The sequence below is a fragment of the Eschrichtius robustus genome, chromosome 2 (assembly GCF_028021215.1).
Source record: "Eschrichtius robustus isolate mEscRob2 chromosome 2, mEscRob2.pri, whole genome shotgun sequence".
Taxonomy (NCBI): domain Eukaryota; kingdom Metazoa; phylum Chordata; class Mammalia; order Artiodactyla; family Eschrichtiidae; genus Eschrichtius; species Eschrichtius robustus.
The window spans coordinates 135,212,703-135,231,641 of record NC_090825.1 but is presented as its reverse complement, the minus strand read 5'-3'; the positions used below and the strand labels follow the sequence as shown (position 1 = coordinate 135,231,641).

Here is an 18,939-nt window from a genome sequence, read left to right as displayed (position 1 = left end):
CGCGTGTCACAGTGCGCGTGCAGATGTCGGCGTTGTACGCGTCTCCATTGCGGCGGGAGCCCGCCAGTGTGGGCTGCGGGAGGCTTGTGTCTCCCGCCCACTTACCGGAGGCGGCGCGGGAACCACCCGGCCAGAGCGACTGCCAGTGACCGCGTGTGCGCGCGCGCCCGTGCGGGGGAGGGGCGCGCCGCGCTGGCAGCGCCGCGCGCAGGCGCAGAGCGCGGGAGCGCGGCCACCGCCGCGGCAGAGCGCCGGGGGCTGGAAGAGTGAACGAAAGGGGTCATGGCTGCCGCCGGCTGCTGAAGAGCTCGGCCCGCGAGCGCCTGCCGCCGCGTACGATGGTGACCGCACGGGTCGGGCCGCTGCCGCCGCCGCTGCCGCCGCCTCCCAAGACGCTGCATCCAAGGCCCGGCGCGGAGGAGCCGCCTCTGTGAGCCGCGCCGTCCCGGCCCCCGCCGCCACCGCCCGAGGAGAAGGAGAGGGCAGGCGAGAGAGCCGGGGAGTTGCGGAGTCCGTCTGTCCGCCGGCGGCGCTGCCCCGCGGGGAAGGAGGCCGCAGCCTGAGGTGACCGAGCCGTCCGCCCCGGCCGGCCCACTCCTATCCCGGCGCCCGGTTCGCATGCCATATCCTCTCTCACCCCCCTCCCCCTTCCCTCCTCCCTTCCCCCATCCAGTCGCCCGCTCTGTCCTCTTCTCCCCCTTCGCCCCTTCCCCCGTTCGCCTCCCTCCTCTTCTACCAAGCTTCGGCGGCGTCCACATCCCCTCTTCACCCGCAGCGCCCCTCTCTCCCTCCCAACCGCCAGTCCCTCCCGCGGTCCTCCTGGCCCCCCCTTCGGCTGTCTCCGACTCTGCCCTCCCCTCCCGGGGCCCAGCTTAGAGCCCCCTTTCCCGGCTCCCGGGCCTTGTTCGCCGCCTTTCCACCCTCCACCCTCCTGGAGCTCTCTCATCTCCCCCGGCATTCCTTAGATGCCCTCGCTCTGAGCACTCCCCCATCGCCTCCCCAGTACCCCATTTCGGGGCCTTTTTTAAGCCCCTTTCTGAGCTGCCCCTTTCCTAGCTGCTCCTTTCTAGCTCCTTTCTTCCAGTTCCCACTTCCAACTTTCCTTCTTTTTCGTTTTTGTCCACTTTGCTCACAAGCTTCCCTCCCTCTTTTATTTCACCCTAGTCTTCTTTGGTTTACACAGCCCCAAACTCAGCTTCTCCCCTTTCATTCGGTTTGAGGTTGTTTGGGGGTGCGGAAAGGCCTGCCAAGTCATTCTTCAAGTGGGGACCCATTTGCTCTGCATGGCGTCTGTCAGTCCTTTTTTTACAGTAAAAGGGGTCCTCATCCCTTTTTGTCCCCATCGCTTCCTCTCTCGTTTGCCATCCTTTCCGCATCCCCCTCCACTTATGCTTTTACCAACCAAGGACCCCGAGACCCTTGCCCTCCTTCAGGAATGGGTCCCCTTTCTGTTCAGGGATGAAGAACTTCGCCCGTGTCTTTCTTCAGCATCTTTTTGGTGCGTGGCGCGGCCGAGCCAGCACCCTTGGCCAGACAGGAGGGGAGCTCCCTGGCACGGGCCTCTCTCCTGGCAGAGTTTTTGTGGACGTAATCCCTTAGCCCCGCGGCAGCGCCTGCTTTGCAGCGAGCTGGGTTGGGGTTACTATAGTTCAAACGCAACTGAGATCAGCAGGCGTGGGGGGCGGGGGAGGAGGTGCGGGGAGAGAGGAAGGGGGCTTTGCAGTGAGAAGGCATCAAAGATTAATGGATGGCTTTGCATCGCAGCCTGCAGTAAACAGGAAACTAGTTTGAAAGGAAAGGAGAGGGACTGTGTCTTTTTATTTTTTAAAATACGGACTGTGCAGTTCCGGTGAATCTTGAATCCTGCCCAAAGGATGAGCTGTCGGTGCTGCAGTCATGACCCAGGCTGAGCGCCCAATGACAGAGAGAGCAGTTTTTATTTCCTCTCTCTGGCTGCTTAAGTTGAAGGATGGCCCTTGTATTCAGAGTGGACTCCCTATCTTTGTCGATTTGGAGATGACCAGAAACCACAGAATTGCTAGTAGTTTATGTGGAAATCAGGTACAAAGTTAGCTAGCAGTGAGTGGGAGTGGGGAGGGCCAGCTATATTTAAAACTTGTGCCAATGCTTATGTAAGAAGTGCGTTCTCCCTGGTATCTAAGTTTTTGGCTGAGTTTACTTATGATTTTAGGTTTTTGCTCTGCCCTCTGACATTTTCAGGGATATGGACAGCCAGAAAATCTGTCTTTCTGAAGATTGGCTTTAGCTGATGGTATAATTTTGTTTTGTTTTTCAAATTGGATTGGACAAAGATGATGAATGATAGTTTTTCTTCTGTGCTGAGGGAAAAAGGTGTAAAAACTTTAGGCATTAAATTATCTAATACTGTACTGAATAATTTTAAATTGGATTATATGGCATTCTTTGTTTTGTCCAGGAGATGTGAATTCTGTTCATTTTTTGGGTAAGATAACATTTTCATTTCTTTTTCTTATTTAACATAATTCTTCAGCAGATGAGAAGAGCTATGACTTTAAAAACTTAGGTTTTTCGTATTGTTGATGATTTGTTTGATTTCTTCATATTCAAAACCAAAATGTAGTGTTTTCAGGAAAGTGTAGAATGAGGCCCCCTGTGTGTCCTAACCACAAACGTGAAGGATGAACTGTGCAATGTTATACTTGTACAGGACATTCTTGTGTTTTTAAGTAGCAACTTGCTGCTTCCAAGCCTGGGAATGTCATTTAATGAAATGGTTTGGTCCTCTTTTTGGTTAGCTTTTTTTTTTTTTTAATTTTATTGATTGATTGATTGATTGATTGCTGTGTTGGGTCTTCGTTTCTGTGCGAGGGCTTTCTCCAGTTGCGGCGAGCGGGGGCCACTCTTCATCGCGGTGCGCGGGCCTCTCACTATCGCGGCCTCTCTCGTTGCGGAGCACAGACTCTAGACGCGCAGGCTCAGTAGCTGTGGCTCACGGGCCTAGTTGCTCCGCGGCATGTGGGATCTTCCCAGACCAGGGCTCGAACCCAAGTCCCCTGCACTGGCAGGCAGACTCTCAACCACTGCGCCACCAGGGAAGCCCTGGTTAGCTTTTGTTGAGCCTTTTTTTTTTTTGCTGTTATTGGAAAGAAAGGATGGATTTTTTTTTTTTTAAAGCTGTTTTACTGTGTAAAGCATCTATGAGTCGTATTTAGTTTTCATTACTTTCTGAGATGGTGTGGTGGAGTGTTATTTTCCCAGTTCTTTTCACATTTCAAGGAGGAAATTTAAAAATCATGCACATTGGTGACCACCTAGAGGGGTGGGGTAGGGAGGGTGGGACGGAGACGAAAGAGGGAGGAGATATGGGGATATGCGTATACATATAGCTGATTCACTTTGATATAAAGCAGAAACTGGTGCACCATTGTGGAGCACTTATACTCCAATACAGATGTTAAAAAAAAATCATGCACAGAAGGCAAAATGTACGTAACTGAACAAGGCAGGAAGTATCTTATATACTTGGCTTTAGAGAGTGTCAGACCTTTGAATTTTCTTTGCCTTCAGCTCTTCTGCTTATTTTCGAGGCTTATTTGGTATTGTTTTGGTTTTAAGAGAATTTTGAGCTCCCTCTGACTTAGAATATGCTCATTAGCACTAACAAATCTAAGAAAAAGATAAATTAGGCTTGAACCAAACATCTTAGTGGTATAATAATCTCTTTACCCCAGTAGAGAAGGCTCCATTTTTATTTCACGTTTTTAAGTTAGTCATTTGGCACATGTGAGTGATTTCAGGTATCTGCAAGTAAGATATATTTCAACATTTTGTTTAGGTGTTGGTTTAGTTTGTGGTGCCGGAGTGTGGTTTATGGTATTTGTCTGTGATGGTCACCACCCTATCATGTGGCACTTCTACTGCAGAAAGGTTCAAAATGTGTTTTTCCCCCACCTCTCATTTGTTTCCACAGCTCTTGTGGGTAACATTTTAGATTTGGTTTTCCGTGTGTTAAACTTGTTTCCTCCATGTCCCTCCCCTATACATGGCCAGTTTGCCAGTGATGTACTGAAATATCACTCATATACAGAAATAAATGAAACATGTAGTAAGCAATATATTTGTTATTCAATGGGATATTTCGTTCTCTGCAGGCAGTAGAGTTTAGGGATCTGTCTTGGATGTTCTTTTGTATCAATAGCTTTAGGAACCCAAGATTTTCTTTTTATCCTTGTTCTGTTTGTGAGGCAAGAGTAGTGGTAATTAAGAGGGAATGTATACCATTCTGCTAATGGCCTTTTGTAATAGAAATATGGTCCTCTGTAAGAACTGGGAGATTTTTTTCCTTAGCATTTCAAATTTTGATTTCTAATGCAGGATTGGTTTAAATTTTTTTCTTTACCCCTGTAAGAGCTACAATAAATAGTGAAAGTGGGCACAGTTAAAAATAATGAAAACATTAAAAACATACAAAGGCTCTAAGTCAGATGAAATAAATATGGACCACGAATATTTTTTATTTATGTGTGTATGTATGTATTTATGGTTGCGTTGGCTCTTTGTTGCTGCGTGCGGGCTTTCTCTAGTCGTGGCGAGCGGCGTCTACTCTTCGTCGCGGTGCGCAGGCTTCTCATTGCGGTGGCTTCTCTTGTTGTGGAGCACGGGCTCTAGGGCTGCGAGCTTCAGCAGTTGTGGCTTGCGGGCTCTAGAGCGCAGGCTCAGTAGTTGTGGCACACGGGCTTAGTTGCTCCGTGGCATGTGGGATCTTCCTGGACCAGGGCTCGAACCTGTGTCCCCTGCATTGGCAGGTGGATTCTTAACCACTGAGCCACCAGGGAAGTCCTGGACCACAAATATTAACTCAGTAATTGTCTCTTTTTGTTGTTGTTGTTACTTACAAAAGCAGTAGTGATTTATATTGGATTCTAGAATATGGAAAAATACTTCTCCATTATAGAATAAAGCCTCTCAGTGATATTTTTACCTAGGTCCATGGTAATTTTCACACTGGTGACTGGTGGTTTGTGACAAAAATCTATCATTTGTGTACTTTGAAATGAATTCCAAAAGTGCATTGAGTTACCAGTTTGACCACCAGAGTAAGTAGTTACTTTCTGTGTATTTCCTTAAGTCATCTAGATAGCTTAGGCACATTACATTACACTTTTTTTTTTTTTTTTTTTAAGATTTATTTTATTGATTAATTGATTGATTGATTGCTATGTTGGGTCTTCGTTTCTGTGCTAGGGCTTTCTCTATTTGCGGCAAGCGGGGGCCACTCTTCATCACGGTGCGCGGGCCTCTCACTATCGTGGCCTCTCTTGTTGCGGAGCACAGGCTCCAGACGCGCAAGCTCAGCAGTTGTGGCTCACGGGCTCAGTCGCTCCACGGCATGTGGGATCCTCCCAGACCAGGGCCCGAACCCGTGTCCCCTGCATTAGCAGGCAGATTCTCAACCACTGCGCCACCAGGGAAGCCCTACATTACACTTTTTACCAAGAATTTATTTTTTCAAGTGGGCTGCTCCCCACCAAGTAATACATGGGTATACTGAAACATTTGGCAAACAGAAAAAGGTAGAGGGGAATAAAAATCACCCCAGGGCCACTGTTGAAAGGATGTTAATGTGAACATTTTGGTGTATATCTTCCCAGAATATTTTTTTTTCTTAATAATATTATGAGCTTTGAGAAATTTAGGTTCCTGAATGGCATAATTTGTAATAAATGTTGATTAGAGATTTTATTTCTCAGCGCTTTTTTCTCCTTAGGACACAGCTATTTGGTTGTGATTCTCTCACAATATTATCTTTTTCTTATGTAGGAAAATTATTAAAGCGGTGTTGTTCTTTTAAAGTAATCAGAATTACAGTTCTTATTTATAAAAATGTTAATTCTGCATTATTGGTAGGATATACATAACATTTGGGTAGTGGGAATGATATGTAATAAATCAGTTTTTAAGTGATTGAAAAACTTATATTAATGGTTTGCCAAGTTGAGCTGCCTTTTTTTCCCCCCAGCTATCTGAGCTAGGAAGCTATGAAAATTAGAGGGTGAAATGGAAATACTGACAAATATTTAACCATAACATAGCAATCTGTCACTATAATTTTCTTCAGAAATCAATGTTTTCATTTGTCCTGTAATGTCTGAAATTACTGCCAAAGCTAGAAGTGTGTTTTGCTTTCTCAGCAAAGTTCTTAAAAGAATATTGTCAGAGCAACAATCTAGAATTATCATTACTCCTAAAATTGTCCTTTACCACTTCAGTTTGTTCTCTTCTCTTGTCTATAATTCCTTGGATTAATTTGCAGCTGTATCATATAAAGCAGTATTACGCCAAATTGTCCTTTTAAATAGTAGATTGTCTGGGAGATCCTTCATTTCCTTCCTTTTTTTTCTTCTCCCCATTCCACCACTACTAATCAACAGCTAAGCAAAGACAGAGGCTGCAGACCCACAATGCCTGACTTCTTCCATGTGCCAGCATGTTTGTGTGTCAGGCGAAGAATTTAATGAGCTTTTTCCTACTTTGAAGGCAGATTGTGGGAATTTCAGACTAAGTTTAATTTTAATGATTCAAGGAAACAATATTGCAAATAATGTTATCTTTACCTATATCATGAGTTCTCTGAACTGTATCTATATCACATAAATTCAGTACTTCAGTTTTGATTTTAAGTAATAAGGAAAAGGATAGACTACGAGAAGCTGTGCGCTAAATGTGCAATCATGAAATTCTTATTGAGTAACTTAGGCTTTTTCATGTAATAACTATTTAAAATTTGCCTTCTTTTTAAAAAGCTGCATAAATCTCAAAGATTTTTATAGAAGTGAATTTTTCAAGATAATTGGACAAAGGTTACAGTATTCTTATAGGGTGTTTTGTTAAATGCCTAGATTTGGAATTAGGAGGGTTTTTTTTTTTTTTGACCATGCCATGCAGCTTATGGGATTTATTTATTTACTTATTTATTTTTAGCTGCATTGGGTCTTCGTTGCTGTGTGCAGTCTTCCTCTAGTTGCGGCGAGCGGGGGCTGCTCTTTGTTATGGCGCGCAGGCTTCTCATTGTGGTGGCTTCTCTTGTTACAGAGCACGGGCTCTAAGCGCACAGGCTTCAGTAGTTGTGGCGCGCAGGGTCAGTAGTTGTGGCGCACAGGCTTAGTTGCTCTGCGGCATGTGGGATCTTCCTGGACCAGGGCTCAAACCCATGTCCCCTGCATTGGCAGGATTCTTAACTACTTTGCCACTAGGGAAGCCCAGGAGCTTTTTATAAACAAATTTTGAGGTCTGAACATTTCATCAGAGTCTTAAAGTTGAGCAGACCTGAGAGAGTCCATGTGAAAACACAATACAAAGCTTATTTCCTAAATATCTAGAAGTAGTAGATGTGTCTAAGGAGCTTTTTTTACATTGTAACATAGTTTTTGTGTAGTATGTGAGAATCCATTAGATTGATAAGAGGATATCTGAAAGCTATTTGAGGTAACTTATTTTTATATATTGTGTCTCCTGAATTTTAGGTCTGCTCCAAGAAAAAAACATGGCTGCAAAGGAGAAACTGGAGGCAGTGTTAAATGTGGCCCTGCGGGTGCCAAGCATCATGCTGTTGGATGTCCTGTACAGATGGGATGTCAGCTCCTTCTTCCAGCAGATCCAGAGGAGTAGCCTCAATAACAACCCTCTTTTCCAGTATAAGTATTTGGCTCTTAATATGCATTATGTAGGTAAGTGTCTACAGTATCTTTCTTAAGCTTCTGGTGAGCATTCTGATTTATTTTATGTCTTTGAATATTCTTAAATTTGGGTAAAATGAAGTCCTTTTACATTGAGATGACAGTAATATAGTTGATGAATATGAATCTTGTTTATAGTCTTATTTGTCTTACAATTGCACATGAATTATTAGGGGTAGAGGAAAACAGACAGTGTTGGATTTATTTTACTGTATGAAACGAGAAGGCAGAAGAAAACATTTTATTTTTTAATTTATTTTTTTCTTCTAGGTTTATAAGATATAATTGATGTACATAGAAGAAAACATTTTAGATTTTAATATGAATAAAATAAATAACAGGAAATACCTTTCCAGGCATTTGGCCTGTTCTAATTTGTCATTATTTTGGGATTTGGTAGTAATTCAGAAAGTAAGCTTTTTAAAATGCAGTATTTTTATTGTTCCAAAACATTAGTATCATTTGAAGGTAAAGTATTCATTTCAGTTAAACGAAACATGGAAAATGATATTATAATATTAAGAAAAGTGCTCCTTGAAATATAATTGATATGATTTGGAGTTAGTGGTAGAAATAATGTGGAAAGAAATTAGAGTTAAAGGTTAAAGAAATTAAAGTCAAGAAATACAGGCAGGAAGCAGATAAAATCCATCTAGAATAAAAGTCATGATTCTTAATTTTTAGGTTAGTTTTTGTTTTATATGTAATGATAGCAACAATATATTTTCATTTAACATTGCTGTTTTATAACTCAAGATGTGGTTTGAATGATGTACTGTAGTGGTTTTATTAATATTTTTATTATTAGAATTGTCTGTCAACAAGTATATCTTTTTAAAATTTGTAAAGCTTATCTTTTATAAAATTGTTAAGGGTTGTCCTGTCTCTATGAGACTTATTTTTATCTATAAAAGAACTTTCTGCGTTTCAGAACTTAGCCCTGAGAACCCCTTACAGCTCTAAGAGATTACCAAGTAAGCCATTGTGGGAAGGAGTGTGGTATAGTAGAAAAGACAGTGCACGAGAGGCAGAACATCTGGGTACAATAAACTCATCTCTCTTAGTTGGTACTACCTTGGGAAAGTCTCTGAAATGAGAAGGTTCTTTTATGCTGCAAAACACTAATTCTCAGCCCTTTATTCAAGGCTTGTATGTTAGCCAATTTATGGAAAATAATTCCAGTCTGTAGTAGAAGAACAATTGGGTACTTGGCTTAGAATTTTAGCTTGATCACTAAAGTAATTCGTACTGTGGTTTTAAAAATGTGATTATCATATGTATTATTTCTGAATAGATTGAAATATTTATTATAAAAACAGCTGCCTAATAACCAGAAACATTAATTGCAGAAATTGTATGGGTCCTAGTACAGTTGCAGTTCATACTCACCAGCTTATAACTTTGGGAACTCAACTGAGCCTTTTTTTTTTTTAAGAATTTATTATTTATTTATTTATTTTAAAATACAGTTTTATGCAAATAAAAACAAAGGACAGATCATTGGAATTTCTGCCCTCCTTAAGGAAAGACATCAATACTTTTACAAGCTTAGCCTCATTCAGATAGAATTTGGAGGCTTTCGGTCTTCTTTTATTTTTATTTATTTATTTTTCATTGCTGCATGCGGGCTTTCCCTAATTGCGGAGAGCAGGGGCTACTCTTCGTTGCGGCACGCGGGCTTCTCATCTGCGGTGGCTTCTCCTGTTGCAGAGCACAGGCTCTAGGTGCACAGGCTCAGTAGTTGTGGCACACAGGCTTAGTTGCTCCACGGCATGTGGGGTCTTCCTGGACCAGGGCTCGAACCTGTGTCCCCTTCATTGGCAGGAGGATTCTTAACCACTGCGCCACCAGGGGAGCCCCAGTTGAGCCTCCTTAAATACACTTATTACATGCTATGGTAGAGTAAGCTCAGTGATTGCATGAGTAGATATTTTCAGCTTGAACAGTTTTTTGGTTAGAGTAACCTCTGTGTCAGTATTATGTAGTGTTTATGTAATGTTCCAGTTTACAGAATTTCACCCTTAAATAAATTTTTAAAATTGGTAGTTTATGGTTCAAAAACCAAAAAGCATAAAAGGTACACAGTGAAAAGTGCCTTCCTCCTATCTCTGTTCCTCATCCACTAAGTTCTCACTTTGAGTCCCAACAAGTAGCTATTTTTATTTCCTTGTGTATAATTCTATGGATATTTTTATGCATGTATAAGTAAATATAAAGATATATTGATATATAAATGTAAATATAATAGAGAAGTACAAATGTATATATTTCCCTTTTTAGTACAGATGATAATACTACTCTTCTGAAACTTTGTTTTAACTTAATGATGTATCATAGAGCCATAACTGCTGTTTTTAGATATTTACTGTTTTTTTACGTTGACACTTTCTGTTCTGCCAAATCTTAAGATTCTGATGAACTCTTGAGGCCTCACTCTCCCCCCAGCCCTCCAATTCTGTTTCATAGTGGCACGGTACCCTTGTATGGCTGTACCGTAATTTATTGCACGAATTGCTTCATTGGAGGATGTTTTAGATAGCTTCTGTCTTCTGCTGTTTCATTCAGTGTTGTACTAAATAATTTTGTATAGCCATCATTTCAAAAGGTGCAAATATAGCCTTGGGATAAGTTATTAGAAGTGAAACTGCCGGGTTAAAGAGTATATATACATTTGTACTATTGATTGATAACGCTCTCCATAGGATTTTACTATTTTGTACCTCCACAAACGGTGGATGAGAGTTCCTGAAATCCTATATCCTTATCAAAACAGAGTTATCATACTTTAATATTTGGCTGCTCAGTAAGTGAAAAATGGTTGTTTTTTAATGTAGTATTAATTTGTATTTCTCTTATGAGTGAGATTGAATTTATTCACGTGTTTTAAAAAAACGTGTATTTCCTCCTCTGAGTTGTCAGTACATGTCCCTTGCTCACTTTTCTATGGGTTTGTTAGCCTTTTCTTACCAATTTATGGGAGTTTGGTATATACTAGGGAAATAAACCCTGTGTGATGAGTTGGAATTATATTTTCCAATTTCAGTTCTCTTGATTTTGCTTCAGATTTTTTTGACATGCAGAATTTGTTTTATGTGATTGAATTTATCATTTTTTTCCTATAGCTTTAGGATTTTGAATCAATTAAAAAAAGCCTTCTCTGTTTTTGAGTTTATAAAGTATTGTCATGTTTTATTGCATTATTTTTGTTTTGTCATTTTTTACATTTAAGTCTTTTGCTCCATTTAGAATTTATCTGCTTGTACAGTGTGTTTTATTCCATTTCTAAACTTTTTCTTCTGTTTTTTTAGTTTCTTATTATTGAGGATTTAGATTATATTTTACTGTCTGATAGAATTAGTCTCTTCATTTTTCTTTATTTCCCTCTCTGAGTTTTTTTGTTATTATTAGTTTTCTATATAAACTTCAGAATTATCTAATCTTGTTCCAAAAACAACCCTGTTGACCTTTTTGCTGAGATTGCAAACTATTAAAATTTTAAGTTAGGATGAAGAGAGAACTTAAGGATGCTAACTCTTCCTTAGCACAGAGAGACTTGCTATGTTCAGATTTCTTTTGAGTCCTTCTGGAGTGTTTAACGTTTTCTTTATATAGGTCTTAGACTTACTGTTAAGTTTGTTCCTAGGTATTTTATCTTTTTTATTACTATTATGAGTTTTTTTCCCCTTTATAGCCTCTAATTGTTTGTTATTAAGAGCTTAAAAATCAAGGTGGGCAGTGTTAATATTTTTGCTTATGGAGTATAATTGTACCTTTGAACTTAGAAGCTTTCCAGTGTTGGTTCTGTCTGAGAACAGCAAAGAAAAGTGACTGTCCAAATGTAATTGGTGGAATGTTAATTATAGAACTGTTTTGCAGCATATAGGATATAAAAAGGGGAATAGAAATAATATTGAAAAGGAAGAATGGGGCCATTTGTGAAAAACCCTGAATACAAATGTTAGGTATTGTGCTTAATTTGGTAGCTAGTGATGGGTCAGTAAGGAATTTTGAGCAGGTGAGCTGCATCTTAAAATTGATTAGGCAATGTTGTATAGGATAATAGGTTGGGGAGGGGAGAAACTGGAGGTAAGAAGACCAATTAGGATTTTAGGCAAGAGGTAATGAGAGCCAGAGCTAGCATGGTAGCAGTAGCAAAGGAAAGAGTGGATATGAGAATAGTTCTGTTGTAACTGCAGTCATTAAAATCATTAGCGACCTAACATGTAAAACTCAAACTTCATTTATATCCCTATTCTGCAGACCTTTCCATGTTTGTGAAGCTGTTGACCACTTTCTCTTTTTTAAAAATGTTTCTGTATTCTTCTAACTTATTGACCATTCCTTCTGACTCTTTTGCTGTATTTTTTTCTTTGGACTTCTTTAGTCTTGATATTCCCAGAATTTGTGTTTAATTTTCATCTTCTGTCGTTTGGGTGATTTCACATAGTTTTGGCTACAAATCTCTATCTACACTTTTCACAGCTTTTTTGACCACCTTAGCCTGTGGTAGTGTTCCTCCTCTTTGATCCCATGGTATCCAGTTCATACCTCCACCATAGCACTTATTGTGCTGCATTCTAAGGGTCCATATGCTCATCTATCTTCCTAACTAGATTGTTAACTCCTTTAAGGTAGGATTGGGGTTGTCTATTATCTCAGTATTCCCAGTACTTAGCTAGTGCCTGATGCTGAATAAATGAATTTCTAACTACCGTTAGATATCTCCACCTAAATATTCTACAGACACCTCAACTTATTACTGAACTCATCATCTTTACTTCAACTCAAACCTCTTCCTTCTTGTGTATTTCCTGTCTTAATAGCAAAGCCATCCTCTCAGTTATCTAAGCTAAAAACATCAGAACCATCTTCACTTCCTTGTTCTCAACCACTCACCAGTAGATCACCACTAAGACGTATTTGAATATGTATCTCATAGCTGACCCTGCCAACTCTATATCCAAAGCTACTGTTTTATTCCATGTCCTCATTTTTTCCCCCACTGCTAAAATAATCCTTTAAATATTAGAAATTTCTATATTTTGTTAGGAAGATTCATCAATGTTATTTTAAGCAGGTCATCATTTTTAAATACTGCCAGTCTTGCTTTTTAATTATACATTACTGTTGGGTTAGCTTCATCATTATCAATTTAGTTTGTTGTGTTCTGTTTGGATAATCCTATAGCGTGAATAATGATGCATATTTGCATCTGCAGTAGTTTTGTATTTTTCAAATAATTAGATTATGTATACAGTTGACCCTTGAACTGTGCAGGTCCACTTATATGTGGATTTTTTCAGTAGATACGTACTACAGTACTACATGATCCACAGTTGGTTGAATCCGTGGATGTGGAACTGTGGATACGGTGGGCCAACTGTAAAGTTACACTCAGGTTTTCTACTGAAGAGGAGGGGGAGGGGTTGGTGCTCCTAACCCCGGCATTGTTCAAGGATCAACTGTTTATTGTAGTTCGGATGATTTATTCCTACTGCTCTTATATCAGCATAAGTATTCATAATCTCTCAAAAATCTTCTTGTGTGATATATTTTCTTATCACAGAATTATTTTTTCACTGGAATGTGAAAATGGGGGTATAGGTGAGCCATATGGTTTTTGTTGTTTTTTGTTTTCTTACCTCACCTAAATGGTATCTAAAGGATCTGAGAACGTTAGCCCAGGCTAAGCTCCTTATTATCATATTTAAGTCTTTATACTGAGGCTTTAGCCACCAGTTCTATCAGCATCATCTCCCAGTGCCCTCCCAATACTCTTTCTATTTACACCAGAATCTAGTCTAGCCTATAGAATTTACTGTCTCCTGAAAATATCCTTCGTGCTTTCATGGCTTTTGGACCTGCTGTGTTCTTTTTTCTTAGAATGTTTCCCCCTTTTCTTAGCCTAGTAAAGATCCATTCATTCTTTGAGGTCCAGGTGAAACTTAATCACTTAACCATAGCCCTTCTAATTTTTGTTTAATAGAGCACCAGTAATGTATCATACTTTTGTTCTTGTTTGTTTTTTCACTAGACTGTGAATCTTTTTTTTTCCTTTGGATTTTCCATGTCTAGGAATGCATATGGATAATACTTTACACATAATAATGTTGGTTGAATGACTGAATAATTGAAAGAATGAATGAAATGAGTATGTTCCATCTAGAGGATTTGGCAGCTCATTTTATGAGATGTGCAGGAGAAGGGAAAGATAATATCTGGAAAGGAAAACGATAGTTCATTAAAAGTCAAGAATTTAAGGAAACGTTTCATGCAGTAGACTGATTAGAAAATCCTTCAGCCACAAACAGTAAAAATGCTTGCTAAATATAATAAACATCCTTTTAAATACTTCTAAGGTCCTGTGAGATAGGGATTAACACAATTATTTGGGGGAAATTATTTTAAGAAGTGAAAAGCAGATAGAAATATGTATCTCTGGCTTCTGCTGGGTTGTTCTTGAAGTTCGGATGTGTGGGAAGTCTGTAGTCTGTAGCACCACTCCTGTTTCTTTAGCTTTAAGCATGATCGATTCAGCATGAGCGAGACATTAGGTGCTAAGAAGGGACATCTGTGCCCTAATAAAGACTCATTCATAAGAGGAAAATAAACTAGGATCAGATTTTTGCAAGACATAGAATGTTACACTGAGAGGTTCAAAACTTTTGAAGGTTTTAGAGCAAGAGAGTTGTCTAAATGAAAGTGATAGTTTTGGGAATATTACCCTGGTAACAAAGCATAGGATGGATAAGGATGGGAAGAGACAAAGAAAAATAGCAATTAGTATCAATAAATTATTACATTACAGAGCGGATTAAGACGGGGCATAGGGACTGGGAAGGAGGGGTAACGTAAGAGATCTGTTGAGGAAGACTCAGTGGGACTGGGTGATAACAGGGGACTCAGGTTTGAGTCAGAGTGAATGGGATTTAGGAGAGTGAAAGAGGGTGAGGTGAGCTAGCTTGTTGAGGGAGGAGGATGGGAGCTCAGTTTGTACTTATTGTATATGAGAACCTTTAAGTGGAGTATATCTCAGGCATCATGAGCTACGAGATGTCTACTTAGAATAGGAAATGAGTAAGGTTTTTTGCTTATGTAGTGGGTTCTCAGAACTATTGTTGTGTCATCTGGAATGGTATATTTGAAACAAGAAAATAGATTCTTTGAGCTAGATACTTTATATAGAGAATAGAAGTTGTTCAGGAACTAAATTTTCTGTGTTCACTTGAGAGGGTGAAAAGAAAGTAGAGAGGAGGATTTAGAGGGTAAAAGGAAATCCACGTCACAGAGCCAGAGAATAAGTTTTGAGGGTAGTTGCTTCAGATGCTGGGACAAGGATTAAACTTGAGTCTTAGATTTGTCAAGTAGGTAATTGTTGACTTTCAAGTTTCTTTAGAGAAAAGAAAAGGGGGTTTGTAGAGGATCTAAGATTGTAAAGGGTAAAGAGGGAATAATAGTTAGAAAATAGAGGCTTTGGTACAGATAATTTATAACATTTGTCAGTGGAATGAGAAAAATAGGTAATAGGAAAAGGAGAAATCAGTGTGGAGAGAAGTTTTTCTTTAAGACTGGGGAGAAGAGCCCTGCACATCCTTTGAAAAAAGAGTTGAGGATGGTGTCAAGGGAATGATTGAAGATACAGGAGGTAGAGTGTCTTTTGGAGTTGGAAAAATAAAATCTGAGTCACATAGAAAGCGCAGTCATAGAGAGGGACAGTAAGACACTCAGTTCTTCTGGGACTAGAGAATGAGAGAAATGGCATAGAAGAAATAAGGAGACAAGGAAAGGTAGATGATGGAGTAAACCCTCTTGTACCTTTGTGTGATATATTTGATTATAAAGTAGAAAAATTTACAAAGGAAATGAAAAATGCTTTATATTTTTAATAGAAAAATCCATACTGATTTTGCTGTCCTAAACTTGCTTTGGTAGTGAAGTAAAAAACCTCAAAGTTGTTGAAACCTAATTGGGAAGTAATTTACTTCAAGCTCTTTTTATTATTGTAATTAACTGGAAGACTAAATTAGAATCGAATTTTATTTATATCTCTCTTAACTTCTACTACAGGTTATATCTTAAGTGTTGTGCTACTAACCTTGCCCAGGCAGCATCTGGTTCAGCTTTACCTATATTTTTTGACTGCCCTGCTCCTCTATGCTGGACATCAAATCTCCAGGTAAGAATGTGAGCCATTTTTGAAATGTATGACTGAATTTAAAGTTTTCCTTTACCAATAAAATACTTTTCATGAACACTGTTAAGAAGCTGAGGCTTTGGTAGGTATCCAAAACAGACTTTTTTTTGATACTTGTTTTCTAAATGAATATTATCATATAGGATTAATAGCTGGGGTTATGTCTCAAAATTTTTTTCTGCTTTTAAAAACAATCTTACTATGAAACGGACCTTAAGGGTATGTTTACAAAGATACCCATGAGCTTTTCTTTATTACCTGAGAAAAGAATATCCAAAGACAGGATACAGGAACTATTTAACAATTACGGACTTCATTACTGTCATCATTTTAGGAAGTCGGTTTATGATGCATGAGTTATCAGCATAAGGTGCAACCATGTATATAGTGGATGATTGATATAAATTATTTCACGAGGTTAATTGTATAGCTCAGAACTTCTGCCTCTTTAGAAGTATTGTCTGTTTGTCTTGGTCTGCTGGTCCTAAATTTTAAGACTCTGGTCTGCCAATGAATATGAGCTTCTTACTTTGAAACAATATTAAAATTGTTAATATTGTTAACAGTACATGTAATGGGGTAGAATAAGTTTTGTGGGTACAATATTTGTTTTGATTGAAATGTGTAACTGTAGCAAAATGTACTCCCAATTCTAAGAAGAGTGGCAGTTACTTTGCATATATAACAAGATATAATTTTCTAGAGGTTTGAAACACAGATTTTGGTGTAGGTTTGAAATTTAATCTTAGAAATAGCATTTTTGTATTACTAGAATTGAATGGTTGACTTTTAAAAAACCTTTTTCCCCCTGATTATAAAATTATACTGTTCGCTGTAGGCAGTTTTTGGGAAATATAGAAAATTTAAAGGCAGTAGCAATCACCTGAAATTATACCACCCTGAGATAGACCTGTTAAGATTCTGTTATTTCCTTCCAGTTTTTTAATACCTTCCACTTTTCACCACTTCATTGGGTACAAAAGAATGACAGTTACTAACAGTCACTGACTCTTGGTCCCTTTTGCTGAAGCAGGACCTCCATCTTCCTTATTTCATCTAGTTATTTCCTGAAGTCCCCCAAGTATTTCCCAGAAACTCAGTCTTCTCACATTCTTCTCCTCTGTTCCTATCTGGTTGATTTCCTCTGCTCAAAATGGTACCTGGAGGGTGGTGTCTTACTCTTTAACTTCTGCTGCTATCCTTGCCCAGGGTATGTTCTTGGATGTCAGAATTGCAAAATATGGAGCTGCAAGAGCAGTGCTGCATGTTTGTAATTGTCACAGTGCTTCAAATCAAGCTGCTTTACTCTAGGCTTTTCTAATTTCGTGTCACACAAGTATGTCCCTGTGTCTTAGCCTCCTTCACGGGAACAGCTTGAGCCTTTTCCTACAGCATCTTTCTCCATAGAGCCTAGACTAGGAGTCCAAGGGCCAGCACTGACTCAGACAACAGGATATCCTTCCCATTCCAGGACCACCAGTCCCAAACCCTGACGCAGTCTGTTCCTGTGGCCTTACCCAGACACTTCTGAATCTCAGCTCAAGCTGGAGACACTAACCTATCTTAATTTATTCATTTTTAAATAAAAATGGTATCTATGGAGTATAATGCAGTAGTTAGAGCATGGGCTCCTTAGTCACCATTTTAGTGTGTAAAATGAGTGTTTGGGCACCTAAGAATGACATATCTTTTGGAAGAATGGATGGGGATTGGATAGGTTCAAATCCATGTTTCTCATTTACTGCTCTATAACCTTAGTGTCACTTACCAGAAAGGTACATCTCAGTTTCTTCACCTGTAAAATGCTGATAATATTTTAAGGGGCTATTATAAAGATTCATTAAGATTAAGCATTTAAAACTCTTAGCACAATTTCTGACACATCATAAGTGCTCAGTGAATTTTAACTTTCTTATGTCTTGCTTTTATTATGCAGCGATGTTTTGTGAGCATTTTCCTGTGTTGTTAGTCTTTAAAAAAAGATTTTTTTTCATGGCGGGGTATTCCATGGTATAGCTATATAATGCTATCTTTTTAGAGTTGATAGGATTTTGATGATCAATCAAAGAAATCTGAAAGTTGAAGGTAGAGCTATTAAAATTGTTATTTTTATATGTTGTTATAATTCCTGGTGAAAGAACACTGAACCAGCACTTTCCCCTTATGGTTTTTTGGTTTCCATGAGGTTTAGTGATGTAGTGATGGCTAAAACCTTGTATCTCTATTTTATCTGCAGTATTATCATCCAGGGCTTTTCTAGAGAGATCAAAATTCTGTTATGTAGGGATAAAGGGGACCCTAACAGTGTCAGAGATAAAGAAAGCCTTTTTCTAACCATTTTTCTTTGCCAATTTCAACGTTTTACTTTTAGTTTATAGGAATGTTTTTTCCAATATTTAAAGTTTGTTTTCATTATCAGAAAATTTATATTTATTTTAAACAGTAAAAAGAATTGTAATAAAATTTTACAGTGTGCAAAAACATTTCTTATTTTTTATTTCATTTTGATCCTTCTTATAATCCTTTGAGATTTACAGATGAAAAAACTGAAATTGGCCAACATCTAGGAAGGCATGATCCCAGACTTTAACTTGAATCCAGGTTTTCGGATTCCTAGTTCAGTCCTGTTAGGGAAATAGCATGGTTAGTGGAAGGAAAATTAGTTTTAGAATCAGTAGGATATGAAGTAGTTTCCCTACTTAGTAAATATGTTACCCTGGCAAGTTGATTCTTCAAAACTGTAAAGTAAAACAATGCCTATCTTATGGAGTTAGTTTTGGTGTTAAACTAACAAATTTCAAGTTATGGCATATTTTAGTATTTCTCTTTTTAGTATAATTGACACTACATGGTGCTATCTCAAAAAGATTAGCAAAGATGTGTTAATCCTTGAATAATTAATAAAATGTCACGTTTAATAAACTTTGTGTCTTGAAGGTGTCTCATTTACAGACTATTAAGGCTGAATTTTTTAGTTTAAAAAGTATAAAGGTTCATATTTCATGTGGCAGCTTCTTAAACAAGTAT

The 18,939-nt window shown here is 38.9% G+C and overlaps 1 protein-coding gene across 1 annotated transcript in view; it reads left to right on the top strand.

Moving 5' to 3' along the window:
- Nucleotides 1–228: 228 nt before the first annotated feature.
- Nucleotides 229–18,939, top strand: part of RNF145 (ring finger protein 145) — a 72,178-nt gene continuing 53,467 nt past the window's right edge. Inside the window, exons 1-3 of the mRNA XM_068536307.1 lie at nucleotides 229–564; nucleotides 7,506–7,709; nucleotides 15,786–15,894. Coding sequence (XP_068392408.1) covers nucleotides 7,526–7,709; nucleotides 15,786–15,894 — 293 coding nt within the window. The 5' untranslated portion in view covers nucleotides 229–564; nucleotides 7,506–7,525. The remainder of the gene's footprint in view (nucleotides 565–7,505; nucleotides 7,710–15,785; nucleotides 15,895–18,939) is intronic.